The sequence below is a fragment of the Chiloscyllium plagiosum genome, chromosome 14 (genome assembly GCF_004010195.1).
Source record: "Chiloscyllium plagiosum isolate BGI_BamShark_2017 chromosome 14, ASM401019v2, whole genome shotgun sequence".
Lineage (NCBI taxonomy): Eukaryota > Metazoa > Chordata > Chondrichthyes > Orectolobiformes > Hemiscylliidae > Chiloscyllium > Chiloscyllium plagiosum.
The window spans coordinates 33,358,740-33,379,317 of NC_057723.1; the positions used below are offsets into that span (position 1 = coordinate 33,358,740).

At 39.3% G+C, this 20,578-nt stretch overlaps 1 protein-coding gene across 2 annotated transcripts in view; it reads right to left on the bottom strand.

The window, feature by feature from the left end:
* kctd16b (potassium channel tetramerization domain containing 16b) overlaps positions 1–20,578 on the bottom strand; it is a 209,764-nt gene that overhangs the window by 115,057 nt on the left and 74,129 nt on the right. The window contains exon 2 of one of the 2 annotated variants that reach the window (XM_043703493.1): positions 2,826–4,016. The exons of the other annotated variant lie outside the window; for it this stretch is intronic. Coding sequence (XP_043559428.1) covers positions 3,985–4,016 — 32 coding nt within the window. The 3' untranslated portion in view covers positions 2,826–3,984. Of the gene's footprint in view, positions 1–2,825; positions 4,017–20,578 lie in introns of those variants that run through there. 2 annotated transcript variants of the gene reach the window in all.

Sequence of the window (20,578 nt, forward strand, 5' to 3'; positions counted from 1 at the left end):
GTTAATTTGTGAAAAGAAAATTATCTTTTGTTAACAAAATATTTGTATCCAGTCCATTCTCAGTATCTATCTGGTTGTAAATGTAAGAGAGCTGCAAGTGATATAATGAGTTTTTGTGGTGCAGATTATAGCATTGAAGACCTTTCCAAAACAAATGTGACAAAAATCTTTAATTTTTGAGCTTCACTATAGCTACATCGAGAGCTCACTGTACAATCAAGGATGTGAGCAGTATTGCTTTCTCAAATAAGATTCCACCATTTTTATGCATATCACAACATCCATTACAAAATGAGGAGAAATTTACTATCCTATGCAAACAGCTTTCTTAAGATATATGCTTTTATACAGCCTGACACTTTGATTTGCACTTTGAATATCAAAGCTGCAACAATACAGTTTGCTTCATATCTTATGCTCCCAACTGCATTTGAATCATCACAACTAGACATGAAGTCAACATCACGGGGACAGAGTAGAGGGAATTTAATTATTCTTTTTGTAGTGCTTACATTTTTCTTTCTTTTTCAATTTTATTTTCTTACAATTTAAATATTTCTCGACTTATTTTGAAGGATGTTTTCCCCCTTTCTCTTCACTGTTATCTTTTAATTTTCCTTTGAATATTTTCATTTTCACGCTCCTTTCAATCCTTCAGATTGTTAGAACAGGCAGAGTAGGATGGCAGTGAAGGAAGAGGTGTGGGGAAATGCTTCAATGTAACAAAAAATATAAAGAAACTAATATAATTGAGAAAAAAGCAAGGAAAGAAATAAACACAGTAAAATGAAGAATGCGGTAAGGGAATCAAATAGCAATTATTTGGTGAATGGCAGAAGAAAAACAAACAGTAAAATGACATGAAAAATGCATGGCACTGAAATCAGGACATCCTTAATGTGGAACAACCACACCATTTATTTAAAAAGAAACTGGATTATAACAGAATGAATGCACCAGACAAACTTGATATTACAAATCAACCAAAATTTATCTATCGTCTCAATATTTTCACTTCCCACCCTGCAAAATATTAAGCGATTCTGTTAACTCTGATAATTTGAGATGTTCACAAGCAGCAGTCTATACGTATTCATTTATGCATATCTTTTTATATACTTTTCAAAAAATTGTTTTACAGAACATTCATTAACAACTGTGGCACAAGAAACATTGACACAGAATTTCCAATGGTTTATCACCTATCAAGCAGACAGCACAACAGAAAAACTCTGACCATGGATAACTTCTACAGCCAGCATTTTTCCAGTTAATCAAAAACAAAATCTGATTGTGAAAGCAAATGGCATTTAGGTCTGCCATTTGTAGCATGTAGCAGTAGCTTTTTTAACTTTGTAAGTGATATCTTTTCTTTCTTAATACAATTCATTGAGGAGAAGTCTAACATGCAGCACTGCTTTTGGATTTATGTTGATTCCTTGGGGCACATAGCTAACTTTGAAGAAAGCCACACAAGCTACAGGTAGTGGCTGCAGTACTATCTGACACTGAGGAATCAATACAAAATCTTTCAGAAGTGATGCTACTTGAACAGGTTTCTTCTCTTGAATGTTTTAAGCTTAACTCTTATATGCATATTCCATGCCCAGTTTCGGGAATGTCAAAGTGGCTTGTTTAAAGATTGATCATTCCACCTGAATGGTCTCAAGAGATTCAAATTACGGAAGCTGATTCGAATGGGTTTTTTAATGCACTAAAAGCATTAACTCTCTCAAGCAAGTAAGTCTATGGTATGATTTGGGAAACGTGAAATATGAAACATTAACTATTGTACATTTTACTTTTGTTTCCTAGAACCGTATTTTGAACAGGGTGAAACTTCCCTTTCTACTAAGTGTGAGAAAATAAACCATTTTCAGTATGTGAAATTTTCATAATCTATGTTGTTCACTCTCTCCATGGCTCATACATATATCCCATGCTGTTAGATTTTTTTTCTGAAAACATAGAACCATATAAATCTCACTTGTCAAAACAAATTATAGAGAAAGCAATTAGATTTATTCAAACAGGATCAACTCTGAAATATGGCAACTCCTGCACCTGAAACTTGATTCAAAATTCCAATTCTAAATCATTACAGCAGCTTTACATTTCTAAATAAGATAATCCATTATGCTTTATGAGCTAGACTTGAAATGATGGATCTAATTTACTTCATTCAGGATCAGGCAGAGAGGCTTGTGTAATAGTTGTTGCTTAGATTTCTGAACTAAATGCCCTAGACTGATCTATTTCTCCACTTTATTACCGTACCTTTGTTGACAAATAATAAAAGCTTTTCAAAAGCAGTTAGTCAATGCCATGACATGTTAACACATTCTGCTAAGTGGAAAGAACATACATTTTTAAGATTGAATCAAACCACAGACTGACATTAAGACAAGAATGCCCTAAACCCAGTTGCCCAACAATTTAAATTATAGAAATGAGGTAATATCACTATAGATCAGACATTCCAGAGATCCAAATAAGTGTCTGTTTTCATCCAGAAAAGAGAGAGTATAGGAAGATGCCTTTTAAGAAGTGATTTCTCACATATGCCAGGCTCCCAGCCAGGATTCCCATAATCAAGATGGGAGCTCGCCATTGCCCCTGAGGGAAATATTGCCATTGAAGCAGTCAGGCTGCAGCATCACAAGAGGTCACTGCAATTTGCATGCAGCAAGCAGGCAAGGAAATGCCATCAGCGGCCCCAGCAAAAATGGTTTGGTTGGGGGAGGGAAATGCAGTTTTGGTAATGATTAGTTTCACTGCTTAAATTTCCCAACATTGTCTGCTGTGATCCACCCTGTTTTTGGATGAAGTCCCAGAGAAAAGTACAGCCCAATAAGAGAATAAGTCTGCACAAAGAGAAATTAGCCAAACTTACTAAGGCAATCAATCAATGGATTGTAACTCTTCCCCTATTCCCATTACAGGTCTTTTACATTGCTTATAGAGCAGGCTGCTGATAGCATCAAGGAAGAAAATAATCTTAAGGTGCCACATCATTATTGTAGCCTGGCACTATTCTAGAGGGGACAATCAAAAATTGATAACCCTGATCCAGATATCAGGTCTAATAACAGTCATGTGTGGTCCAGTGGCATGGATTCAAGCAGCAACTACTCTTTATGTTTCGACATATCCAGACATTGTAGCAAACCCAAAAGTTTCAGGAGGCGACATAAGACCACTAGCATATAAACAAATCCAGAGTAACCATAATCAACAGTACTGCACCTCATTCATCCAAACCAATATCTATGACAAGTAGCAAGCATAGGGTCAGTCTGTCCAAGTGAAGGTTCACAATTAAGATCAACATAACTACAGCATGCAGCTTTTTTTTTGCAAGGCATCTATTTGCACCTTGACATCTATAGCTTGGCATTTTAAGCATAACGTGGCAAATATGTAATGCATAAATCACAGCAACATCTTGCAGATTACATGATCTCTTTTCTTTTACATCTCTTTACATGATTCACTTCCCGTTGCCAAATGATACTTTTAATATAATTCCAGTTTTTACGCTTGTCCCACCGAGACAATGATGAATTCGTCCAAATGATGGTAGCCCTAGGCAGCGAGAATAGTCCATTTGGCCCTTCAAGTAGATTCCCTCTGTTCAAGGAAATATTCTGCTCAGGAGAGCAGGGCACCAGAAAGAATCCCAAAAGCAAACTGGACAGATATGAACAGTTCCACCAATCAGATGATACTAGGGATTATGCAGAAGATGTATACACTTAGAGTAAACATCCATCAAGAGTTTCAGCAACTCAAAGGAAAAATATTCAGAAAGGATTAAAGGAGCTCAAGGAGGAAATGTGCGATCTGGTAGCATCCCACCGGAGTCCCCTGAAACTGCTAGCGGCCAGTATGCAGGAGATGGTGGCCCAGATGACAGCTCCTCCTTGTCCAGAGCTGGTGGTTAGGGCAGAGGCTGAACCAGCAGGACAGTCCAGTAGTTCTGCTTCACAGGGGTGCACACAGAGTGGTTGGCAGACCTACAAAAGACAAGAGGATGGATCTGTAAACTTTGGGCAGAATACGATGAACTGTTTTTTTGTATGCTGCACATGTTCTGCAATGCTACACAGCACATTTTCTTTGTTGGTTACTTGCAACTGTGTTGGGCCAAACACTGGGGCTAACATATATTTGTATCAAGTTTTAGTTTGCAGAGGAACTTTTCAGTTCCTTTTTACCTGCTTCATTATTATGAGGATTATATTTTTTTGTGAAATTGAATAGCTCAGGAATTAGCTCCAATTTCATACTTGGGGACAAGAGTAAGAAGAATGTATTCACAATAAAAGAGATGCATCTATGTAATCAACAATCCGTTGACTTTTGGAGAATCAATACTCACTCCATAGTAACCACCATCATGTAAATACACTTCAAAGTTTCAGAAGTGATTGTCACTATATTGACAACCAAGGTTCCACACCTATTCTCCTTCCGAAATTCAACAACATCACACACACAAAGGCAATGTTCAATATTGCCAGGAACACAATATTCCCTCTGGGCACTGTTACAAAATATCCATTAGCAAAATTAAACATGAAAAATATTTTATTGAAAATTTCAGCTGGGATAATGATTAATGATAGTGGTGTAATAGGGCAAATAGAGTCAGAGATTTTGGAGCACAGAAAAAGGTCCTTCAGTCCACTGTGTCAGTCATCAAACATCCATCTATTCTAATCCTACTTTCCAGCACTTGGCCCGTAGCCTTGTATGCTGTGGTATTTCAAGTGCTCATTGAAACAGTTCTGAAATGTCTTGAGGGCTCCCGCCTTTACTAATCTTTTAAATAGTGAGTTACAGATACCTGCAACTGTCAGTGAAAATTAATTTCCTCAAATCCACTCAAAACTTCTGCTCCTAACATTAAAACTGTGCTCCCTCATTATTTATTCATCTACTAGGAAAAACGTTTCTCCCGATCTAACTTGTTTATGTCCCACAGAACTTTCTACACTTCAATAAGATCATCACCCTCAGCCTTTACTGCACTAACAAATCTCTTTTCAAAGCTGAGTCAGTCCAGTCCAGGCAACATCCTGGTAAATATGTTCTGCCCCATCTCTCGCATAATCATATCCTTCCTATAGTGTGGTGACCAAAACTGCACATAGTATTCCTGCTGTGACCTAAGTAATCTTAAATACAGCTCCATTCTAAACTCCTTGTTTTTGTATTCAATGTCTTGACTAACAAAGTGAAGTATCCCATATGCTTTCCTAACATCTTAACTATGTGTCCTGCGACTTGAGGATCTGTGGAAATGCGCTCCAAATTTGCTCTGCTCCACTGTAGTTTCTGCAGTCACACCATCCAACGTGTACTCCCTTGCCTCATTAGTCTTCCCAAAATGCAGCAACTCACACTTTTCAGGATTAAATTCCATTTGCTAAATGTAGAATATTAATTTGAAACTTTGTTCCAAGCATAGATTACCACTTTGGTCCCTGATGTGCCTTACTTTTTCCCTGGTTATTCTCCTGCCCTTAATATACTTATAAAACACCTTTGGATTTTCCTTAGTGTTACCAGCTAGTGTTTTATCATGGCCCCTCTTTGCTCACCTAATGTATTTTTTGAGCAATCCTTGCATTTTCAACACTTATCTGGGACATCCATTATTTTGAACCTTGGGTACCTACCACATGCCTGAATATCCACTCTTCACCTCTACAGATACATGCTGACCCTGTACTCTCACTATTACCCTTTTGAATTTCTTCCACTCCTCTGATGTGGATTTTCCTGTAACTAGCTGCTTCAAGTCCTTTTTGGTAGATGCCATCTTATCTTATTAAAAGCAGCCTTCCTCCAACTCAAAATGTTTGTTTCTGGTCCATTTTTGTCATTATCCATTACTGCCTTAAAACTTACCGCGTTGGGGTCACTATAGTCGAAATGCTCCCGCACGAACACATCTACCACTTGCCTGCCTTTGTTCTCTAAAACTAGGTCCAGCATTGCCCCCCTCTCTTTTAGGGCTTTCTATATGCTGATGTAAAAGCTCTTCTGGACACTTTTTAAAAATTATGCTCCCTCTTTCCAACTTGGCCAATCCCAGTTAATATTGGGGAATTGAAATCCCCTATTATTATTCTACCATTTTGACACTTCTTTGAGAATTGTCTACATATTTGTCCTTTCACCCCTCCCTGCCTGTTTGGAGATGGATCATACCAGTGTCTCCAATGAAATGATTCCTCCATTTTGTTTGTAAGTTCTAACTATGTGGTCTAATTTGCAGACACATTCTAAGATGTCATCCCTCTTTACTTCAGTAATTGACTCCTTAATCAATATTGCAACATCACTTCTTCTTTTATACCACCACCCATCCAGCCTGAGGATTCTATACCCCGGGATATTGAGCTGCCAGTCCTTTCCCCCCATCAACCAGGACTCCATGATAGCAAGGATGTCATATCCTGAAATGTTAATCACCACCCTTGATTCATCAGCCTTCACACAAGGCTCCTTGCATGAAATAAATACCATCAACCTTCCCAGGTTCCCTTGTACCTTAACTTGACTATATCTGCACTGCCTTCTCTACTGACTTGGTTCTTCTCCTACACTTGTCTGTCCATCACCCCCTACTGTACCACCATTCCACAAAATAAGAAATGTATCAGAGAATTAACAAATTCAAACAATGTAAAAATATTTAGTTAGCTCCTAATGGTGCTAAATTTACCACAAATCAATCAACTGTAATCACACTGTTATTAAACATTCAAGTCAAATAAGAGTTTGCTAGGTTATCATGATTTAACATTTAAAATTATTGTTTGCACTGGAGACAGATACAAATATGATGGTTGACAAAAAATTTTATGCTAAAGATCAGTTCATTCATTGCTATGCAGACCATTTGCAATCAAGATATGAAGCAAACCAAGTACAGATTGAATTTCATATTTTACTTTGCATTGTTGGTGATCAGAAATGTTGGATATTGGAGTACCTTTAAACCTGAGTTTCTCTGGGTAGTATGAGATCTAATTTGACTTCTATTATGGTAATTACTAGCCTTCCTCAAAGTGTAAACAATTTCTGGTAAATAAAGACAAAAGGAAAATACAAGAAACCTCACAAGAATCACCAGGATCACTGAGATCATGATGCTCAATTGAACTGATGTCAAAGATTTATCTGCTGCCATATGCACCTTATTATCATTGTGGTGTTTAGGAAGAAAAGTTTTGTTCATCGAAAGAATGACATCTAACCTTCACCTGAAGGTGGGAAAATGGAAATACACATCAATAATTCATGAGTAACTTTCTGGTAGTCATCAGCTCAAAGGATTCAGACAAGAGGTGACACAGCATAGATTTGAAAATCACACAACACCAAGTTATATTCCAACAGGTTTATTTGGAAGCACTAGTTTTCAAAGCGCTGCTCCTTCATCAGGTAGCTACCTGGAGTGTGATTTTCAACTTTGTCCACCCCAGTCCAACACCAGTTCCTTCCCCTCACAGCACAGATTGCCAGTCCAAAACTAAGGTATATTAACAGGGATGGGGGTAAAGTGAGTTCGAGAGGGTTCAGGGTACAAGCTAGCACCATCTTGGGAGGAAGACCAGGAGTTTCCCTAAATCAGCTTGAGAGAGGTACAAAGACTGCTGCCATCAAAAACGGAACCACGGAGACAAACACCTCACTATCCCAAACCACAGAGGTCCACTGCCTCTGGCTCTCCATTCTACCGCTCAGCTTTGAGATTAATAAAATGTTGCCATCTGTCACGGGTCGTATATTTCCTTTCTTTTTCTAATTAAATAATGTATTGCATCTAAAGTTGCTTTTTTTTAATAAACTTCCATTTACTACCTGAAAATTTCTTACAAATAGTCAACTTCCTACATTCGGTCCCTGTGGTCACAAAATCTGATAGATTGAATACTCATTTATTTTCTTGACCAATGCAATACGTACCAATAGATACTAGGGTAGTGAAACTTTGGCAATCAACATTAGAAACATATGCAATTGAAGATTTGCACTCAATTTAGAAAATTGAGCTTCAATCCAATATTCGTTCATTTTCAGGGCTAATTCAGGATTGTCAGCCATGAATATACTTTGGAAGTTGAGACCATAGCTTTCATAATTTCAGAAGGAATAAAGTTGTATTCTACTTTATGTATATGAATCAAACCTTGTTTCTCACTCATTGCAACAATTGTTATTCATAATAATTATAAGAGAACTATCGAGAGCAATTGCGCAAGATCCTAATTGATTGCATTTACCGAGTTGTAGAATCTTACACTTTCATGAAAACATGACAATATTAATGGAATTCTGCCATATCTCAATTAACAAATTGATGCAATGTGACACTTTTTGAATCATAGCATTTAAAAGGTGACATCTCTGTTTTGTGATTCAAAATATTTCTTCCCAACAAATAATGCTTCTGCCAATTTTCTAGGATAATTTAAATGTTATTGTCATTCCCTTTTCCTGCACATCCCAGTTCTCCCTTCATATAATACTACCTTCTTCACTTAACAGGGCAACGTGGTCTAATTCATAGGAGAATGTTGCACGCATATGTCTTCAATGAATACTGTCAAAATCATTCTTAAATCAATTTAACAACAGGCAAATTTAAACGATGTTGGATTTCTTCCAAATTCCCTTCTTTGAAAGAGTTTATATATTAAGATGTATTCATAATATTTTATTCAGAGTCAACTCATGATGTGACTGATTACAATACTATGCAGGAAAACCTAAGGCCTCAATCCTACACACTAGATTCACCTTGGTTTCAGAAATGTATTTGAAATGGTTATGGAAGAAGGGGTGGAACCTTAACTTACACTTAAAATGGATACAGAGCCATTGGAATAGCCATAGGATTTGTCTGATGCAAGGATCAGGACAGCCAAACAATACTTAGTTAGCATCTAGTTTAGGATCTTCCATTGCAACTTGCTAGTTATGTGGGCTAAAGGATCTCTCAAAAATTGGAAGGTTAACTATTAGGTCTAAATACAGTTTTAAAGGTTCATACAAGGGCTGAGATTTCTTGGGCTTTCTGCTCCTTCTGGCAATGATGTCTCTTCAATGTTTCTCCAACTGTCCTCAGGATGTTAACTCCCCATTTAATACAGGGATGGTGAGCATCTTAAGTGTAGCCACTTTATGTCAGAACTCTCCTGGTTTTGATATTCTTTAACACTGAAATTTTGCATCTAAAGTTTTCTCTTCTCAGGTTTGGCTATCCCAGAAGTCCAACTCAATCTTTGTAGAATCCTTCAGTTGCCATGAGTTTGATGTTTTAGCCAGCTCACACAATTTCCTATTGGAAAGAGATTTTCCCCATAATCTAACTAGATTGTTTTAAAACTAAAACCTAAAAACTGTTTGACACCAAAATCTGTTTGACACCCACAATGCGCTCAACTCCCACAAATAACATTCAATTGGCCCTTTTCTATCAATTATCTCCCAGGCATCTTGGTCTTGTTAAGGTTCTGAAAGCAGCATGCCTTACAATAGCTTCTCTTTCACAGAAGCCTACGTGTTAAAAGGACCAGCAGGTCATCATAAAATATAGATTTTACCCAAAAACACAATGACATTTTTTTTTTAAATTGATACTTAATAACGCTGTTTTGTTCAGTTACCTTAGTGCAATTCAGTTAAAATTAGATTTTACGAGAGTTTCCATTGATTTATGAAACTACAATCTACAATTACTAAAAATTGTTGTATTATTCATAACATCTTGTCTATGAATCTGTTTGCATTTATCAAATCATAAAGTAATATTTTAAACAACAATATAAAAATTTACTCTACTCAAACTACTTTTTGACCTATCTGAAATACAAATATGCTGCAATACAACAGGGCAGTGTGGTCAATCCCTTAGGCCTGTAACGAGGTTACATCAGAATGTTGAACAAATGCCAAGTTCTCCATTTTGAAAACTTAATTAAAACCGCATGCACATTTCCTTCTTGTGCCTCGGGGCTACATAAAAAAATCCTTATAGCAAATAGCATGGAGCCACAGACTCATAAAATCAATAACTCCTGCTGCAAACAGGTCATCGAGGCCCAACAGAGCCATTATTTCCTGGTCCAAGTTTCAACTGCGAGAAAAGTAGTATCAATTCAGAAGTTTTTTTCATTACCATTGGTTTCAGTGAAGGTAAGTGGAGATAATGATCAATATTAATGATAATTAGCATCAATCATTTATTCCACAATTTGCTGTCATGTAAAACAGGTCATTACAATTCAGCAAGAAATTCCCATCTAACTATTTCTGGGCTTATTAAAGTAACTAAGTTCATTATTTTAGTTTTAATTGTTAAGTATTGAATGATCACAAAAAATCATTTACAGTTTAAACTTAGAAACTATCAAAATATTTCTGTCCTTAAAAAATATACTGTGCTTTATAATAAAAATCATGTCCACAATCATAAAAGGGTTAAGTTCTTTCAACTAAGTTAATAGAAAAGTAACTCTTAAGATGTTAAGTTCCCATTGCTCTGTGGGCTGATCCTAGTACTTGAGCACTAGCTTAAAGAATTTGAGAGAAAGTGCTGATTGCAAAGAATAGACTCAAAATTCTTTCAGAGTGAGTGCAATGATTGAACAATGAGTCAGGCTGCTTGATAAAGAGAATTTTTTATTGCCCCAGTACATTTATCTTACAAGGATACAGCAGTAGATCCCACAGGACTCATAACCAACAGCAGAACAAACAGAAAGCAATGACCAATGCACTTCGCATCTCTAAGGACAGCAGTGCTCAAGGCTGCTAATGTGGATATGTAATTCAAAATGAAGATGAATTTCAAGGATCATTGCTGGCATCTAATTCTATGAATATTTACATACCCATTAGAATGAACAAATATTTCAGAAGCACTTGAAGGAGCAGAAGAGAAATGAAAAAGGAATAACTCCAACAGCTAATGATTTCTCAATGAGGGTCAACTCCTCATTGTATGTATATAAAAAAAACAATTAAATTATTTCCAATCTGCCAGCAATATAGCCTTTATTGCTCAATCATTTGACATTAAAATATTCCTTCAGTTAATGGGAAATATGAACCTTCCATTTTGTGCTCCACAGCTTAAATTTTTGGAAATAACCACAAGGTCTTTATCAGTTTGGTGTTTGTATCTGACATGTAGTTCTTACATTTGATGCTGCAAAGTCATGTTAATCTTTGATCTTAGATTCATAGAGTCATAGAGATGTATAGCACAGAAACAGACCCTTCGGTCCAACTCGTCCACGCCGACTAGATATCGCAACCCAATCTAGTTCCACCTGCCAGCACCAAGCCCATATCCCTCCAAACACTTCCTATTCATATACCCATCCAGATACCTTTTAAGTGTTGGAATTGTACTAACCTCCACCATTTCCTCTGGCAACTCATTCCATACATATACCACCCTCTGTGTGAAAAAGTTGCCTCTTAGGTCTCTTTTATATCTTTCACCTCTCACTCTAAATCTATGCCTTCTAGTTCTGGACTCCCCCACCCCAGGGAAAAAACTTTGTCTGTTTATCCTATCCATGCCCCTCATGACTTTATAAACCTTTATACAGTCACCCCCGAGTCTCTGACAGTCCAGGGGAAACAGTCCTAGCCTATTCAACCTCTCCCTATAGCTCAAATCCTCCAAGCCTGGCAACATCCTTGTAAATCTTTTCTGAACCCTTTCAAGTTTCACAACATCTTTCCGATAGGAAGGAGACCAGAATTGCACACAATATTCCAAAAATGGCCTAACCAGTGTCCTGTTCTTGGATATAACCCAGAAATGAGAATCTAGATGGTAATATTAAATATCAATAATTTTAGCTGAATATATTTACATATCCTGATATTTCACTTTGCATTTACATGAGTGTTTGAAGGCAATTTACTAGAAAATTAATCACCAGAAAAGAACAAAGGCAATTAAGTATTACATTTTAGTTGCCATGGATTTACTTTGAATCTTGCTTCAACCTTATAAGGTCTTGGTCAGGTACAAATGAAATACCAAAAATAGACTAACACTCCTAATTAACGAAAGCAAGAATTGTGCCAGAAGCATTCCACTATAACATATGTCGGAAAGTTACTGTATTTTAGACATGTGATGACACCCTTCTGGAGCAGGTGAAACTTGAAGCTTGGCATTTCAGCCTGGAGATAAAGTGAGGACTGCAGATCCTGGAGAGTCAGTATTGAAAAGTGTAGTGTCGGAAAAGCAAAACAGGTCAGGCAGCATCCGAGAAGCAGGAGAGTCAACGCTTCAGAAAAGAGCCCTTTATCTGGTCTAGAGGTAGAAGCACTACAACTATTACAAGAGCCCTGAGAAAACAAAGTTTCTTTTCCGAATATATATGTAATTTACTGTTAATATACCATTATGATTGACCATTTTTAGATTGAATAGGGATGACAACCACTGAAGTCAAAGGCCACTGCACCCATGTACATCACCAGACTTTAGGGGGCTCACAGTGGGTGGAATCCTTCCACCTTAACAATTGCCAATCCCCTCTATCACATCATCACACTAAGCCAATAATGCCCTCAGCCTTTGATGTGTTGCATGAATCTGGCTGTTAGGCCTTCCCTGTGTGAGGGAAAAATTGCTTGCTGCATCAGTTCAGTAGCACTTTAAAGAGCATTACAGCAGGATTTGGCAAAACTGAAGTCGACAATTTTCACCCTGCAGCAATGTGAACCAGCAGCCGGGCAAGGTAACCTAGTTTTCTGATGGGGCTATAGAAATTTTCTGACAGTAACAGAAAATTCAGAAGGTCTTCACTGAGGGTGGTCCATGCAGAACATGCGAGATGGGTGAAAAGATATGGCAGGAAGCAGAATCATTCTTTAGGCCAAGCCGCAAACACAGCAATGAGTTCATTAGGTATGTTACACAATGAAATTACTAATTATGAATAACAAGACTGATATCCCCTACTCAACAATCACACGCAACCTAAAATGGTGTAACGTGGCTATTCACCAGAAAGGATTTCACTGCACTAAACTTTCCCACAAATAGCTCCTGTACTGCTACACAGAACTGCAGTTTCCCTGATGAATCTTCCATTTACTGTGCCACCATGATAAAAAGAAATAACTATGCTCATTCCCAAACACATTCTTACCCTTTACAGGAATTTCTCCCTGAACTGACACAAGGGAATTATTCGGCACAGTCAAGTAGCTGGCAATGATATAGTGAAGTCACATCATCAGCCATTAACACAATATTACTACAGAATGCCGGTAATGCCAGGATGTTACTGGCATACAGCATTAGGGCAACATAAGAGCATTTCAATTTTAAATACGCTCTCAAATGAGTGAAATTGATTGTTGTATGATCAAGTTAATCCAGTTGGGTACTGTACATACAGAAGTCCTTCTCCTTTATCCAATGTATTGCCAACTTTTTACCACAAGTGACCTCCAAGCCCAGGGTTACTTATTAACCAACTACTCCGGAGGTGCACTTCAAGTGTTGACAGCATAGACTCTGGAAACACCAGGAAATTCACTGGGGTTAACAGCCTATGACTTGGACAGGCAGAGTTCCCACCCTGTTACACTTGTAATGGTATTACCACCAAAGGAGGAAAACTGTAGGGTCTGGGTATCTTCTAAAGAAAGAGAAGAATAACACCTTGAAGTAATAAAGAGGAAAACTGAAAGTGCAGCCATTTGCTTTGAATATATTTGTATTTCAAATGCAGCCTAGAAACCTAGGCCATACTACTTAAATGGAGGAGTTACGAATCAATATACTCCTAACCTAAAGATTAGACAATGATGTCAACACCTGAATGACAACATGTCTGCTGCAGTTCCATGTAATAACAAGCCTGTGCTCTTTTCTACTGGGTGTACCCATTCACTTCTACTCACTGAAATTTATATCCTTTGTATTTTGGATCTAATTCCAATGTAACTGATCTCTGCCTGCACTATCACTCTATAATACACTCATGGGATGTTCCAGATGCTAAAATTAGGACAACAGAGTTTATTTATCTTTGTTTGAGAAGAAGGAAATACTAATTCTGTGAGGGAAAAGGCAAAACATTTAGTTTTTAAAAAGTTACCACCTCATCAGTTAAAGGTGAGCAAGTGATATTGGAAGCTGTATAATGGCCAAGAATCTGACACAGTGCTTACACTCAACATGGAACATGTAGCCAACCGAAAGCTTGCATGATGTTGAGTATAATCCTGCACTGCTGAATCCAATTTTGGTTCAAAGTTTCCAGAGAATAGGCATGTCAGCATTTATTGTACTGAAGATGAAAAATGTACCCTTGTCATGTGTTTCTCTACAGTGTGCAAGTTAGATAAGTGAATAAAAGGTGAAAGCTTTAATATCTTTGCACCATCCTCACAGTGATTTACTTCTTGATATAGCTTCTGCAGTTAAAAGGGAACGAGCTGATATCAATCCTTTGCAAAGTTAGGACAGCCAACACAGTGGGTACAAGTGACATTATGCAGCAATAATGGTTGTACCAAATAGATATAGGGCTAAATGTTTGAAAGACACATAAGTAACTGCAATTACAGATCCCAAATATTATAAACCAAACAAAGTTGACACACATTCAGCATATGTAAATTCACCATATTCCCAGAGGACTGCTCTGTCATTAGAGATCGATGACTAGCGGTGAGTTTAACCAAAAGGTCACCACACATTAAGCAAGAGACAAGTTTGAGAAGACAGAACTTCCACTCACTCTACATTGCAAACCAGCCATCCAGCCAATTAAGCTAACTGACTGGAGAATGACAGAGAGAACTGATGCTGCAGACCAAAAGAAACTACTAACAATGTATCAGGGATACCTAGTGTGATAAAATAATGTCAAATCATATTAGTCTTGAAAACAACAGTTTTGAAGATGAAATTTAATTCAGCACTGGGGCAAAATAGCTGATAGTCAATTCCACCCCCCCCCCCCCCACCCCCCGCATCATCCAGACAGCCCTCCACTGCACCTTCTCCATTTCCTGTTTCACCACTCTAAACCCCACCCCCTCCAAATGCAATAAAGACAGGGTCCCCCTTGTCCTCACCTACTACCCCACCAGTCTCCACATCTAATGTATCATCCTTAAACACCTCCACCAGCTCTAACTAGATCCCACCACCAACATCTTCCCCTCCCCACTCCTCTCTGCCTTCTACAAGGACCGTTCCCTCCACCGATCTTTGGTTTGTGCCACACACCCCACCAACTCCCCCAAACCTGCAGGTATCTTCCCTTGCATCCAGAAAAGATGTAAAACCTGTCGGCACACCACACCCACCTCACCTCCATCCAGGGCCCCAAACAGTCCTTCCAGGTGAGACAGAGGTTTGCCTGCCTCTCCTCTAACCTAGTTTACAGTATCCAGTGTTCATGATGTGGTCCTGCCTGCGTCGGACAGACCAAACGTAAACTAAGGGAACATTTCGCTGAGCATCTCAGCCAGGCCCACAGGTGCTGACCAGACCTCCCAGTCACTGCCCATTTTAATTCTCCCTCCTATTCCCTTTCCAACATGACCGTCCTTGGCCTCCTCCACTGTCTCAATGAATCAGACTACAAATTGGAGGAACAACACCTCATCTTCTTCCTGGGCAGCCTACAGCCGGAGGACTCAACACTGAGTTCTCCAATTTCAAATAACTGCCCTTCCCATCACTCGACTCCCTTCTCAGCCCTCCACCCCCCTTCCATTCCTCTCATCAATCCTTTCTTCTTGGCATCAACCGGATTTATTTCCCCCCCAACGACCAACCCAGGTCGTAACCTCTGTCTTCACCTATCCATACCTCACCACCCTGCCCTCCACCCCCTTTATCTGCTGCTCTCCTTCCACCCATCCCCAGTCCTGAAGAAGAGTTACACCCAAAATGTTGACTTCTCTCACTCCTGATGCTGCCTGGCCTGCTGTGTTCTTCCAGCCTCCTGAGAGTCAATTTGAAGCAAGATTAGCTAAGATATATGATTGTCCAATCCATGACTGGCAATTTTCAGATTCAACTAGTGGGCAGCACGGTGGCACAGTGGTTAGCACTGCTGCCTCACAGCGCCAGAGACCCGGGTTCAATTCCCGACTCAGGCGACTGACTGTGTGGAGTTTGCACGTTCTCCCCGTGTCTGCGTGGGTTTCCTCCGGGTGCTCCGGTTTCCTCCCACAGTCCAAAGATGTGCAGGTTAGGTGAATTGGCCGTACTAAATTGCCCGTAGTGTTAGGTAAGGGGTAAATGTAGGGGTATGGGTGGGTTTCGCTTCGGCGGGTCGGTGTGGACTTGTTGGGCCGAAGGGCCTGTTTCCACACTGTAATCTAATCTAATCTAATCTAAAACTAGAATGTCATCCTCTTTGTTTCCTTACTTGGTTAAAGAGACAGTTCATATAACTGACACATTATTTAAGAGCCAAGTTTATACTTGTTGGGGTGATAGAGGGTGTAGGGATTTAGTTTGTATCGTCAGACACACATGGTTGCAAATTCTTTGGAAAGTTTTGAGTTATTGTCACCAGCGAAGTACGCAATATCAATAAAACCAAAATCACAATCTCATGGTAAAGCCACACTGCACCTGCCAAGGAGTTAGTTTTAGTGGAAACAATCTCCAATATTAAAAATTAAAAGGTCCAATTTTTGTATGTGGTGTTTAAATGTTTTTAATAATTATGCACTGTTCAATTGCAAAACCTTAAATCCATCATGAAGCTCTGGAAAATTGATTCTTGTGATTTAATATTTTATTTTGTAATTCTTTTGTGGAATATCAATACGCTGTGTAAAAAAAAAATAAAAACTACACTTGTGATAATGAAAATGGGATAGATCTATCTTTGGTCTAAGGATAATGTTACAGGGTAAATTATTGCTTTACTTATGCAATCATATTTGCATTGTGTTTGTAATTTTCAACCCACAGAAGTGCTAAGTGTTTAGATTAGAGTGGTGCTGGAAAAGGTGGAGAGCACCCTGGAGGCTCCCTGCCTCCAGTCCTGATGAAGGGCTTTTACCCGAACGTCGATTTTCCTGTTCCTCAGATGCTGCCTGACCTGCTATGCTTTTCCAGCACCACTAATCTAAACTCTGGTTTCCAGCATCTGCAGTCCTCACTTTTGCCAAAGAAATGCTAAGCTTACTAACTGAATTTAAGGCAGAAACCTTCTGAATGCTGAATGCACAAATAATAAAACTTAGCCTGACAGTCTCAAGATTTTCCTGCAATGTTATCACTGGGATTATTACTTCAAAACTAGCACAGAATTAAAAATTGACCATAAATCTCAGTTCAATTTCTTAGATTGTTCTAGGTTCTAGGAATATGAAAGAAGTCAAATATAAAAGATAAGTCAATGCATCACTCTGATTCAAATTAAGATTCTAGTCTACTGCATTTGCTGTTCACAGCACAGTCTCCTCTCTATTTGGAGACCAAGCACAGGCTGGTTAAGAAAGTTGCTGAACACCTCTGTTCAGTCAACAAGCATATCCCTGACACTCTGGTCTCTTGCCATTTCCATTCACTAGTCAGCTCTCATACTCACATTTCCATCCTAGAATAGAGTCATAGAGTCATAGAGATGTACAGCACGGAAACAGATCCTATGGTCCAATCTGACCATGCCGACCAGATATCCCAACCCAATCTAGTCACATCTGCTAGCACCTGGCCCATATCCCTGAATAGTTGCAGTTCTCCCTCAAAATCTAACACAAACTGGAGAAACCATACATAATTTTCAGATCTGTTGTGCTACAGTCTTCAGGAATCAACAACAACGAGTTTTACAACTTCAGAGAACCTTTGCCCCCTCTTTTGATATTTCACCCCTTCCCTATATGGGAGACTCCTGCAGTCTCTGTGGCTTACGTTCATGTAATTGCTTTCCATCAGAACTGACCTTTATTCTGCCATGACCACATACTGTGGACCAATGCTTTGTTTCTTTGAGCCCTGGAGGTGGCAAGAAAGTTGGGGAGAAGGGAAAATAATTGGGTTAGTTGATGCCAGAGAGATATTTGACTCCTTCTTGCTATCTCACCAATCAAGTGGTGGAAAGAAAGTACGGATTTTCTCAATTCGCCAGCAATTGGAAGTCCATACTACTTAATGAGCTACCGCAGACCTCAAATCACCATTGGCCAGGTTCCCCATCATCCTGACAAGCAAAAAAGGCAGCTGGGAAACTAAGGTGACCTGACAACCATATTGTAGGGTGGGGCTCCATTTGGCCCAGTCTGCAGGCTATCAGGGACACATGTGAGGACAGGAGTTGTCCTCTGGAAAACACCTTCTTGCCTTGGCTCCAACCACCTTTACACACAGTCTTCATCTGATAAACAGCATCTTCTCATTATTGGATCCCCTGAAAACCAGACGTTGACTGAAGGTCTTTCAGACTCAGAGGTTGCTGGCCTTCATTTGACTGGCAGCTTCTGGGGAGGCAGGGGCCCATTAGCAAGGCCTGCAATAACTAAGAAGCTCTCTAGTCAGGTCTCAGCAAGCTAATAACTCTCTGGATCACTGGGCATTCTCAGCGATGGGGCTGGCAAGCCAATTGCAACAAAATGGAAAATCACAGCCTTCACTCCAAGCATTACCTTTCCCTTTGCCATTTATTCCACTCGCTCCTCTCCTTTATCAATAGCACAAAAGCCATCACATTTCTACCTTCCTTCAAGCCCAAAGAAGAATCAGCAACTTGAGTCTAAAGACCTTCAGTCAACATCTAGTTTTCAGGGGATCCAATAATGAGAACTTGGGCTTGAACCATTAACTCAATTTCACTCCCCAGAGATGCTGGTGGACCAGTTGGGTTTCTCTGGATTTTTGTTTAACACTGTTAATAAAGACTTGCATCGTTTGAATACAAAACAGTCAGTGCAGTTCAAAAGTAATTTATTCTGATAAGCTTTCAAAATATTTTAGCATGTAATAAGGCATTATTAAAGGTTATTTCTAAAATACCAGTTACTTCAATCTCCTTGGAAGATGCAGCCTTGGGTTAGAAAATGTCAAATTCAGTATAAGAAGAGTTGAAAAATAAAACAAGATTTGAATAGGTATTAAGCACTATCTCACCTTTATTAAACATGATAGCTGAATTTGATTAGCTCTAGAGATGCCAAACTTTGGGACTGTGATTGAAGGTGACAATAAAAGAATCATACCAGTAAAATAAACAGAAAGATCTTGTCACTCAGACCAGAGGTCCAAATATAGGTACAACAGCATTACAAATAATGAGCACAGAAAATGGTCTACATGAAGTTTACAAGGAGAAGCAGTGGAAGGATAATCTGTCCTTTGTCCTCCAGATGCTCACAGCCTTCCTGTGCTTTTTGATTCCTTTCTATTTAGATTGTAGTATTTTGGTGTTTGCAGGTTCTTTTCATTGGGATTAATTTTTGTGTGCCTCTTTTATCAAATGGGCCGCTGCAAGGGACGCGACTACAGAGAGCACCCATTACAATGGAAGCAGTTTGGGACCAGAAATAACCACTTCTACTACCAAAACAAAAAAAAAAACAAATCTGTGGGGCGGCACGGTGGCACAGTGGTTAGCGTTGCTGCCTCACTGTGCCAGAGACCCGGGTTCAATTCCCGCATCAGGCGACTCTCTGTATGGAGTTTGCACATTCTCCCCCTGTCTGCGTGGGTTTCCTCCGGGTGCTCCGGTTTCCTCCCACAGTCCAAAAACGTGCAGGTTAGGTGAATTGGCCATGCTAACTTGCCCGTAGTGTTAGGTGAAGGGGTAAATGTATGGGAAATAGGTCTGGGAGGGTTGCGGGTTGGTGTGGACTTGTTGGGCCGAAGGGCCTGTTTCCATACTGTAAATAATCTAATCTAACTGCAGATGCTGAAAATCAGAAACAAAAGCGGAAATTGCTGGAAAATCTCAGCAGTCTGGAAGCAGCAGTGGAGAGAAAAAGGAGTTAACATTTCGGATCCAGTGATCCTTCTTCTGAACTAATCGCAGCTCGGATCAGTTAGCTACAGTTGTAGTTACAATCAGTCCTGAAGAATGGTCACTGGACCCCAAAATATTAATTCTGCTTTCTCTCCACAGAGGCTGCCAGAGCTGCTGAGTTTTCCAGGAATTTCTGTTTTTGTTTCTCACTTCCATTACCATTCTGTCAGTGAACTGCTGACACCTCATGCAAAGGCCACTTTATTTCTGCACTGTGGATTTAATAATGAGAAAAGATAATACTTTGAACCAAGGAACTTTGGACGATGGTGTTACATTTCTTAAAAAAAAGTTACCAGAATTTGTTGTATGTTGTACTTACATGGTGAACATAGTCAAGCAATAGGGGTTGATGTACAACACCTCAGCTCTGTGGGTGTATTCAGGGATGTTGTGTCCAGAAAAAGAATTCCGATCAATTTTTCAATCAGGACCCATTCTGGAGGTGTGGGAATGTGGGGGACCGTGGGAGTGTGTGGGTGTGGGTGTATGTGTGGGCATGCATGTTTGGATGTGGGAGTGTG